The sequence below is a fragment of the Martes martes genome, assembly GCF_963455335.1.
Source record: "Martes martes genome assembly, chromosome: X".
Classification (NCBI taxonomy): domain Eukaryota; kingdom Metazoa; phylum Chordata; class Mammalia; order Carnivora; family Mustelidae; genus Martes; species Martes martes.
Genome location: NC_137897.1, coordinates 60,754,776 through 60,766,654, shown reverse-complemented (window position 1 = coordinate 60,766,654; position 11,879 = coordinate 60,754,776). Strand labels below are relative to the sequence as shown.

At 34.7% G+C, this 11,879-nt stretch overlaps 1 protein-coding gene across 1 annotated transcript; it reads right to left on the bottom strand.

Annotated features, from left to right (window-relative positions):
* Positions 1-6,260: 6,260 nt before the first annotated feature.
* Positions 6,261-11,351, bottom strand: COX7B (cytochrome c oxidase subunit 7B). The gene is made up of 3 exons (XM_080831198.1): positions 11,210-11,351; positions 7,723-7,847; positions 6,261-6,459 (listed from the first exon to the last, which is right to left on the bottom strand). Exons 1-3 carry the CDS (start codon positions 11,247-11,249, stop codon positions 6,382-6,384), a joined length of 243 nt encoding a protein of 80 aa, XP_080687324.1. The 5' UTR covers positions 11,250-11,351; the 3' UTR covers positions 6,261-6,381.
* Between the last annotated feature and the right edge of the window lie 528 nt (positions 11,352-11,879).

Below are 11,879 nucleotides of genomic sequence, written 5' to 3'. Positions count from 1 at the left end.
CAACAAAGTGTCAAAGATAAAAGTGCCACAGGAATGGAGAATAACTTTACCGGGAAGGGGGCAGAATGAACAAAATGAAATGGAAATGAGAGTGTTCTCTCAGTTTAGCTTATGCTCCAAGAGAAACCAAAAACCAAAATATATTTCTTTACATCATTTCATTAATGGTCTTCAGTCCATATGACTTCCAATACCGGTACAGACCTTCTTGTACCTTCAACTAATTGGGTAACATAGGCCACTGGATGATCAGGGCACTTTCCCAGAAGGGTACAAGAAAAGTGACACGGGTCAGGACTCAATCTTCCCTCCATTATCCCCTGCTGGGAAGGTAAAACATAAGTGTGGTAAATTCCAGAGTTGTGAAGAGTGAGAGTTTGGAGACTGTCCCTGTTTAAAATAACCCCGCTAAACTCGGTAGTAGAGATTGACGGTACAGAACACCTCTCCAGTGGAAGGGGACGACAGGGAGCCCATATAGGACGTACCTGATTTTTCTTTCCTATGCTGAAACCTCGCGAGCTACGCAGCCCGTGGCAACGGCAGATCCACGCGCAGGTTCCAATATCACACACAAGGAGAAGAAACAGTAGTGGTGGCGTGGGGAGGGGGGCGGCGGCGTCGGGGAGAGCGGCCGCGGTGGCGTCGGCAGCGGCGGTGGCGGCGGCACTCCCACGGCTTCTCTTCCTCCACCCACCGCCGCCCGAGCCTGCGGCCTTTACCCGTCCTTTCCTCACTCCCCCTACTTCCGGGTGACGCCCAGGCCGGAAGCAGGGCCTGAGATGCAAGCAAGGGACGCGTCACGTGAAGAGGGACAAGAGCCCCGGAGTTGAGCTTCTCCCGCCCCCTGCTGCCCCTGAGTTGACACGCACCCTCGCGTGGAAGTCTTTGGCGCGGCAGAGAAACCTCCTTCCTCCCATCACCAAAAACAAAACAAAACAAAACAAAATCCCACCAAAACCTGTGTCGTCTGTAGTTTCCCATTGAGTACCATAGACGTCTTTGTAAATCATCTTCTGCATAGTTCAGCCTTTCTCAGCATGAAATTAACGGGGTGAAGTTACTGTGTAGCCTAACTCCAAATGCAATTGCCAGAACTATGAACTTGCTCTCGTCCCTCCATTCAAAAATTATCTCAAAAAATTGACTTTTTATTCATAATCTTTATGTGTATATTGGAGTTGGGGCAGGCATCTCACCTCACACTACCTTCATATCGCCAATCTAAAGCTTTGAACCACCTGTCCATTTATCCATTTGCTTGTCCATCATCTTAAAAACCTAGAGGATTCCAAGGATGCAAAGAATTATTAGCGTATTTACCGCCATGAGTTTAGACAGAAATGAGATGCATAAAATGTATATGATGCAATAAATGATACAGAAAGCATTTGAGAAAAATGTATTTTTAATCCTGTCTTCCCACTTTCACATTTTAAAAAATAACAAAATCCTAAGATTTTTAAAACAATTAATATTAACAGTAAGAGGAACAGGCTCCATCTCACTAAATTCAAAGTGAGATGCGGTCTTTTCGTATTGCCTTAAATTGAATATTTGTCATGAGATGTATGGGGAAATTAATTATATTTTCAGCTGGAACTGTTCGAACACAGTTGCCGTAAGTATCAAGTCTTTTTTGAATAGACTTTATTTGTTTGTGAGAGACAGAGAGAGCAAGCACCGGCATGCTCTGAAAGAGACATAGGGAGAAGCAGCAGAAGCCGACATCTCACGGAGCAGGGCAGGATCCCAGGACCCTGTGGTCCTGAACTGAACCTAAGGCAGACGCCCCAGGCGCCCCCAAGTCTAATAATGTTGCCAAACTCAAAATGGCACACAAAGGATAAATATTAAAATACTATTTGTAAAAGGCTTAGGAAAGTGGGGCACACGCTAACCATATTTAAGTGTTAAGTAAGCCAATTATATCCCACCTATTGTCAAATTCCTACTAAGCCTTGACAGGCAACATTTAAAATTGCCCACAGATCTAAATTTTAGGCCTACAATTAAGTATTTCACAAAGAATTATTCCTTTCCCCTCTGTACCCATCCATATACATATCTTCAGGACTACTAAACTTCCCAGCCATTAAGTTGTAATTGTCAATCAATGTGCACAACCTTAAGTCACAAATTCAACCCCAAATTTAAAATCTTAAAAAATTACATCACATGTGACACCTGGATAGCTCTGTCGGTTAAATGTTTGCCTTCAGCTCAGGTCATCGTGATCCCAGGGTCCTGGGATCCAGCCCCACATTGGGCTTTCCTACTCAACAGGGAGCCTGCTTCTCCTTCTCCCTCTGCTCCTCTCCCTGATTGTGCATGCGCATGCTAATAAATAAAATCCTTAAAAACATCGCATCACATGAAATTAAGATGGCTTTTAAGTGGGCTTCCAATTGTTAGCAAGTTGGTTTGTAACTACAGTATTAACAGTTTAGCTTTCAAAGAAATTCACTAAGTCAGAAACCATAAATAAAGCTTATCAGTTTCAAATTCATCAGCTAATTTTTATGTAAAGATTATGAACTGCAAGGCTATTACATACATTCTTAAGTCACTGAAACTTTCCTTCACTCTAAAACACCTCACATCTCTAAGTGCATCATCCCTAAACTCCCTTATCAATGCACAAACATACCAGTAGTTCTATACTCTATTTTGAGCTTTCAAATAGAAGGGAATGTCTTCAAGTAACCAGGTTTTCTGGTGTTGAGCAGATAGTAGGTGCCCCCATAATTATAAAGTGGTATTAATATCTCCAATGAAGTTATTAGTCACAAGGGTGAGGGCACATCATCTGTACCTCTATAGTTATTATAGTACCTATTATTATATATATATAGTACCTATTATTATATTATATTATATATATTATATATAAAATATATATTATATATAATATATAATTATATTTATATTTTATATAATTTATATTTATATTTTATATAATATAGAATATATAAAATATATTTATATTTTATATTGAAATTTATATTTATATGTCTATTTTATATTAATATATATTTATATATATAAATATATTTATGTATAATATATAATATATATATTTATATTAATAAATATATAATATATAATGTAAATTATATATTTATATTATATATTATATATAGGTATATACCTATATATATATAGGTACCTATATATAGGTACTATAATATATAGGTACTATAATAATATATAATATATAGATATATATAGTACCTATTATTATATATTAAATATAATATGTTGTTATATATTATATATTATTATATATTATATATAATATATATAATTTATGTATATAATATATAATATATATTATATATAATTTATATATATAATATATATTAGATATAAGATATATAAATATATATATATAAAATATATATATATTTATATATCTTATATCTAATATATATAAATATATAAATGTTTTATAATATATATATTATATTATTATTTTATATATTTATATAAATATATAAATGTTTTATAAATATATAAACATTTTATAAATATATAAATATATTTATATTTTATATTTATTTATAAATATTTATAAATATTTATATTTATATTTTATTTTATATTTATATATATTTATAAATATTTATATTTATATTTTATTTTATATAAATATATTTATGTATTTATATTTATAGATATATATATTTATATTTTATATTTATATATAAAATATAAATATATATTTATATATATTTATATATAAATATTTATATATTTATAAAATATATATTTTATATATATTATATATAAATATATATTTTTATATATTTATATTTATATATTTATTTATATATAATATATATTATATATTATAGTACCTATAACTATAGATATATATAATTATATAGTAATATATATTACTATATAATTATATAGTAATATATATTACTATATAATTATATAGTAATATATATAATATATAATTATATAATTATTATAGTACCTATAACTATAGATATATATAATTATATAATATATATTATATAATAATATAACATAATATATATAATATATATATAAAATAATAGGTACTATAATAACTATAGTTATAGGTGCTATAATAATATATAGGTATATAGGTATATACCTACATATATATATAGGTACTATAATAATATATAATATATAATATAATACATGTATAATTTATATAATATATAATAATAATAGGTACTATAATAACTATAGAGGTACAGATAATGTGCCCTCACCCTTGTGACTAAGTTTGTTTAATGAATTTAAGATTTGAGAGCGTGAGCACCCAAGTGAGCCTGAGGAGGGGAATGGGAGAGAATCCTCGAGCAGACTTCAAACAGCACAAGAGCCCAATCTGGGACTTGATCTCACAACCCTGAGTCAGCCACCCAACCAACTGACCCACCGAGGAGCCTAGTTTAATGAATTTAAAAGTACAGAAAACACATAGTAACTTAACTTAGTTAAATTAAGAATAGGATTTATGTAATTCACCCTTATTTTTAAAAGAAAACACATGACAGCCCTCCAACAAGTAACATTTAAAGGATTGGCAATGCTTCTGAAGTCACTTACCTAAATTCTTCAAATGTACAGATTTTTGATAGGAAGACTAATTTGACAACCTTCCCACCCTAGGTATTAAAACTCTCGGCAATGTGTTTGGGGATAAATTGAGTGTATTTGTGAAATGATAAAATTTTGACTCTCAGTACACTAGGAAAGCTGCAAGGTCAGAACATTGTGATGACACTAATTTAGACTTACAGTACTGCTTCATTTCTGGCTGTGCCTGGGGTAGTTTTAGAATTACTGATCAGGACAAGATTAACTACAAATTAAGCTTTAAAAGCCTGTTCAAAAATACCAACTACCACTGCCAAGTTTTATCACACAAAGCAACATATATATTGGCAAATGGACAAATAGACAATTTTAAAGGTCATACATACTTTTTTTGCCTGTAAGAATAGCTGACAATTATCACTTACCTGACAGAAGTGGTACAAATCATATTGAAAATCACTTGTAGTTATTAGTAATGCCAATTCAGGAATAAAAAGGTAAATAATCTAATGGAACATTGAAATTTCCTTAAAGACAAGTGTTTATTTTTGCTTAATCACATCTCAGGGTTACATGCATTTGAACACTTCAGTCCTATTTTAACATGCTTTCTAAATATGATATAGTGTTCAAATTTTATCAAGTATCAGCACTGTCGTGTAGTTACTAATCTTGCAATGCACTTATTTCGCAAGGACATTCAACTTTTCCTAATCAGTGAAATTACTTACTGGCTTTGATGCATTTAATGAGAAAAATATTGCCATGAGAGCATTCTTCTAGTATTTCATGTAATAAGTAAAAATCTTTCAAATGTTTGGTTATGCATAAATCCTTTCTACATCAGGTTAATCTGGAGAGTCCTAAAAGCCATTTACCTGATAACTTGTTGTATATGTATGTGAACTCAGGAAACTCTAATTCAGCTAACATAGATTACTCCACTGAAATTTTATTTTCTGCTTATTTGAGCTACTATCAACAAACATGAGGCTTTTTACGCCTTCAGCCAAGGAAGTACTGAAGTACATGGTGTAGATGTTTTCTTCACTTAGCATCTTACATACAAAATCCAAAGTCATACTGAATTCAGGATAATACATGCATCAAAAAGTTGGTGTAATTAACAGAAAGGCAACAGCAGAGGTTAACACCAATAAACTGTATTTGAAAGATCCTGTCTTTAATAGCATCATAAGCATCCTAAATAAATATAATGAAAGACCCAAAGCTCGAAGATAAATGTGCCAATGGAGCCAAGGAGCTAGCTAATCTTCAGACATCCTAAGAGTTCATTTGACAGGACCCGTCTTCCCTTGGGTCTGGTGACACCCCAAGTTCTCTTGGCAGGAGTAAAAAGGCCTTAATACCAATTCCAAATATAAACATAGGTTAGAGATGAAAGTAGTAGGCATAATCAGTATCTGGACACTCAAAGATGACCTAAATTAATTCTGTGATCAGTTATTCATGAACTATAATTTCAGCCTACTATAAAGTTGACTTCCAAGTGACAGCCAGACTTTACTTTCAGCCAGATTTTACTTTCATACTATCTCAGAAAGAAAAATTATTTAAGAAATTGTAAAGCATCTGACTTAAATAGTAACACTTAAGGTTGAATAAATGAAAAGTGATCAGGCTTAGTTTCATTACAAAAGAAATAAACCGACAACAAAGGTTTCAAATGTACTTTATTTCTTCAATCATGCCGTATTTTAATGGGTGCAGTGTTTTTACTTGGCATCAGTTATGAGTTGGTTTTGAAACAATTCAGTATTACACCAACTGGGATGATTACTGATCTCTCCATTCCTTTGGGGTGACTCTGCCAACAGGGGACAGGTTCCATTCTATTCCAATTTGTGTTGCTGTCTGTAAGAATTAAAATGCTATTAGTTATAAATGTTTAAACTAGAGTCTACTCTCCCTTGGAGACTATTTCTTAAAAGTGACAAAGGTATTCTACTCTACAGGTTAAAAACACACAGAAATTCAACTGAGATATAGTGCCTCCTCCATGTAGGCCAAAGCTAATTGCTGTCCTAATTCTCTAGACCAGTACTGTTTAATAGAACTTCTTGAGATGCAAGAAATGTCTAGATCTTCATTGTCTAACACAAGAGCCAAATATTGCTACTGAGCAACTGAAATGCAGCCAGTATGACTGAACAATTGAATTTTTAATTTCATTAATTCCAATTTTTACTTCACATTTCTCTACTACCTCCTCAAACACTGCTTCACTCCACAACTACCTAAATACTGCAAAAGAACACTTTTATAATATCCTTTCATCAAGGAACACAACCTCCAAAAGTGCCCCTGACCACACATTTGTTCAATATCTAATCACTCTTCTAACTACATACACCTATTTTACCAGTATATTTAAGGAAGGTTAAAACAAGAATGAAAAGCCCCATGAATAAATATTTGTTTATTAAGGCAAGATTAATAGATATCTCTAAGAGCAACTTATATGTTTATCCTACTTTTAACCAATAAGTACATCAACTGGAAAGAAGTTAAATGTTAAGATGTAAATAACTAAAAAAATGAAAGCAAGTCATTGTACATCTCATCCATCAGAAATTTACTCAGTTCTGCAGGCAGAATTTTCGAAAAGACACCAATTAAGTGAAAGAAGGTGACCCAAGATGGTGAAAACCCTGGAAATTATGTTACAAAAAGTGATTAACAGAACTAAGGATGTTTAATTTGAAAGAGAAGATCCAGGAAAGTAGTATCTAATTTTCTAGTATCTTTGGTTTCTAGTATCTAATGGATGATACACAGAAATGGAATCAGAATTTCTTGTTGAAAGAAAATGATGGTTAGTGCATCTGGCTGGCTCAAACGATGGAGCTTGTAACTCCTGATTTCAGGTTGTGAGTTCAAACTCCATGCTGGGTGTACAGATTACTTAAAAAAAAAAAAAAAGAAAATGATGGGTAGAATATGAATGCTTAATGCTATGGAAGAAATTCCTGCACTGGGTAGGTAATGACATCAGAAAATCTCTGAAGTCCCTCCCAACTAGAAATGTATACTACTCTGTGAAAGCATTTTGAATACATAAAATAGACAGGAATGAAAAATACCTAATATAGAAAATTATCAAGCAACAGTACTTACATATGCCCACACAGCAATACAGAAAGTGGCTCCACTAGCTAATATGGCATTACCATATTTGTCATGGAAATCAGGTGTCCTTTTCTGGTGGCTGTGCCTTGCCACTGTTTGTGGGATGCTTTGAACTTAAAAAAAAAGGAAATACAGAAGCATATCTATCAATTATAAGGAAAAGAACATGTAATTGATTTTGCTAATCAGGAAAGCAACAGGATGAATTAAATTTATAGTACTTTGAGATTCAACACAATGTTAAAACATACTGTAGCTAAAAGCAAAGTAGTATACTTTAAATGCATCAAAAATAATACAATTTGACACATGTATAGATATGTGAGAAACAAATGTATCAAAATACTTGTATCTATGCAGTACAGTGTGTGTATCATACAATTCTTCCAAATTTTCTCTATGTCTGAAAAATTTTTTTTTTAAAGATTTATTTATTTATTTATTTGACAGAGAGAGATCACAAGTAAGCAGAGAGGCAGGCAAAGAGAGAGAGGGAGGGAAGCAGGCTTCCTGCTGAGCAGAGAGCCCGATATGGGACTCGATCCCAGGACCCTGAGATCATGACCTGAGCCGAAGGCAGCGGCTTAACCCACTGAGCCACCCAGGCGCCCCTCTATGTCTGAAAATTTTTGTAATAAAATCTTGGGGGATAAAACAAAAGGTGGTGTCACTAACACTCACTACGAACCTCTGTAACTTGGCTCTTATTCATTAATTTGAATATTTAGGACTTAAATTTTCACTAGTTTACTCTGCAGTGCTCAGCAACTTACAACATAAAAGGGTAAACTCAAAAGAATTTCAAATTAAAGCATACTAAATGTTTATCACCATAAAATTGCAAAAAAAAAAAAAAAACCTCCAAAAACTAGAGTAATGATGATTTAAAAAAAAAAAATTACCAGTGAGGGTGCCTGGGTGGCTCAGGCGGTTAAGTGTCTGCCTTCAACTCAGATTAAGGTTCTATGATCCTGGGATCCAGTCCCAAGTCAGGTTCCCTGCTCAGCAGGGATTCTGCTGCTCCCTTTGCCCCTCCCCCTCTAATGATCTCTCTCTCTCTCTCTCTCCCCCCCTCTACCTCTCTCTCTCATGCTCTCTCAAATAAATAAAATCTTCAAAAAATAATTACTAATGAATACAACACTATGCTAAAAGAAATAGGGTACATGAAAATGTGTAAGACACAGACCCTGTCTTCAAGTAACCTCCAATCTAAAGGAAGATATGAAACATCTATACACAAATCACTGTAATACAAAAAAGTAGAATATTAGCTAAGTACTCTGAACACCAAGTAGGATTTGGTTATGTAGATGTAGGAAGGGGAAATCTGAAAAAAAAAAAAAAAAAGGTGGAGAAAAAAGCCCAGTGTACTGGAAAACCAATTATGTTTGGTTGAAGGAAAAGGTATATAGACAAGTAATAGGGATAAAACCAGAAAGGATAATGAAGGGCCACTTTTTTGGTTGAGGCAAAGGTTTTTGAGCAGAATGACATTAAAACTTTGCTTTACTATTATTTTAATAGAATTAATTTTCAAACTGCCTCTAGGGCTCTCAGGAGAGCTTGGCAAAGAACCAAGACTGCAAAAATGCGTATGTCAAGATTTTTTTTTCCTTCCTAAGTAACAGATTCTTATTATATTTTTTAAGACTTTATTTATTTGAGAGAGAGAGAAGGCACGGTGGGGGGGGGTGGTGGAGACAGAGAGAGTAGCAGACTCCACCGAGCAAGGAACAGGGCTGGAGGCTCCATCCCAGGGCGCTGAGATCATGACCTCCGCCGAAGGCAAACACTTAACTCACTGAGCCACCTAGGCGACCCGATCCTTATTGTTTCAGAGACTCAAATGGTACTTATGTAACGGAAAGCATGTATCTTTTTCTTTTTAAGATTTATTTATTTGAGAGAAAGAGCACTCCGGAGGAGGTGCAGAGGGAGAGAAACAGACTTCTGGCTGAGTCCGAACGAAGGAGCCTAACTTCAGAGGATCCCAGGACCCTTGCGACCACAGCCCTAGCTGAAACCTCGGACTGGAAGTTTAACGGACTGAGCTACCCAGGCGCCCCTGTAATGGAAAGCATAGTTTTTAAAAAACAGCAAAATGAACAAAGACAGACAGACAGACAGAAAGAGCAATGTTGCCCATTCACTAGCATTTAAGAATATAATGGCTTCTATGTGATACAGTGGGTTATTTCAGGATAGTTATTTGACCATTAATGATTTCTTCTCTTAACTGCCTTATAGGTTTTCTTTTCACCTTTAGACACACTTGGGATGAGCAAATTTACAAACATTTCACAATATATTCTGCTCAAGAGCAGTTAAAAAGTGAGCTTGTGAATTCCACATTGGTTAAAAAAAAAATTCCCTTTCCTAAGGTACAAGGCCCTACCTGCTCAAAGGGCAAATAAATTAAAATTACCAAACAATTCTGCAACATCTCATGACCTCAAAATTCAGTTCACCCAAGTGGATTTCTTTAGACTTCTCTTCTGTAACAAGAAATGGTTTAGTTACTACGTACTGGTATCCTCAAGAATTGTATGAGGTAATACATATTTACTAACCCTCTGTTTTACAAAGCAGGAAAATGAGGTTCAGAGAAAAATTATTTGCCCAAAGGGAAAGAGATAACAGATGTGACTTTTGGAATATTAAAAACCCAGTTGGGCAACTATTTTTTTGGTGACTGTCAAAGCTGCTTGAGTGTTTAGAACACAATCTAGTAATACCACTAACGTCTCTGTAAAAATAAAAACAGGGTTAAGAACGCTAAATGGTCATTGCTTACGGTCACTTCCACTGTAAAACTGCTCACGTTACTCAAGGTCACCTTCACTGCAAATCAAGTACGGAAATGAATTTTCTCTTTCCAATCTAGTGCATTCTCAATACATAAGGCTGGTCTCAAAATTCCCTTTTACCTGCCAAACTCTTAGATAAGAAAAAAATTACAACCGTTTTCGAATAAGCTAGTACTCATTTAAAAACCAACAAACAACATAGGTGTTGTTTGGTGCAGGGCCACCACCTGGGTTGTCTCCTTGCAATGAAAGAGCTAGATTTCCAGTTTCCTTCCATTAGTTACAGGAATTGGAGAGGAAGTTCACTGGGGGTAAATATACTCTCAAAGCTAAAATTTATGAAATTACTGAAGGAATGAATAGTGTCCACGATGAACCTCCTTCCCTGAAATCGTAGGTAAGTGAACGTAAAATGCAAAAACAAAAAACAAAAAACAGGGCTATGCTACGACTGTGGTAACAGAAAGTGAGCTGGGAACCAAAACAGAAACACGGGGTGATTAAGTTAATGCTAAGGACAGCTTCCCAACTACTTGGGGCGAGACGGGAGACTGCGCATTTAGAATTAGGAAGTCGGGATGCAGGTGGAGGGAAAGGGCACGAGAAACCACTAAGACAAACGTGCAAAGGCGGTTGGAAATTATTTGCTCACAATTTTTGCTTACCTCGGAGACGACTTAGAGCGGTTCTGGCCATGGGAAACATCCTGAAGCTGAAAACAGAACCGAGCAACTACAGCTGCCGCTTTGCTACAACTTCGTACCAAGTCTCCTTGCAAAAAGCCCTGAAAAACAAAATGGCTTTCGGCTGGGCTCTTTAATGAGATTTAATGAAATATCGCGAGACCTCTAAAAAAAAAAAACCAACCCCAGCCTATAGAAATTGTAATCCTCTGCACCGACAGGAAAGATAAAGGCTTTTTGGGAAATGTAGTTTCACGCTTTGTAAGCGAGGTGTGTCGGTATTTACTGAAGAACCTTGCAGCCAGGTTTAGGGTTGTACAGGAGACAGCCAATACACTGATCGTAGACGGAATCATCAAAGGCAGTAGCTTCAAGTTGGTGTTTCAGAGGTTTGAACTTGTGTCTCGCTCCACACTACCAGTTCTTTTGAGTCCCCCGAAGTTCCTTCGCTTCTCTAATTTTTTGTCTACTACTGTATACTAATTTGTTTAACTTTTAATTTTGTGATTTAGAGAAAATTTGCGAGGATAGTAAAATAAAATAGTAATTATGTGGGTAAATACGTGATAAAGCAAATGCAATGAATCGATTTTAGAATCTTGATGGTGGTGTTCAGAGTACAATTATTTCACTTTTTCTGTATATTTGGATA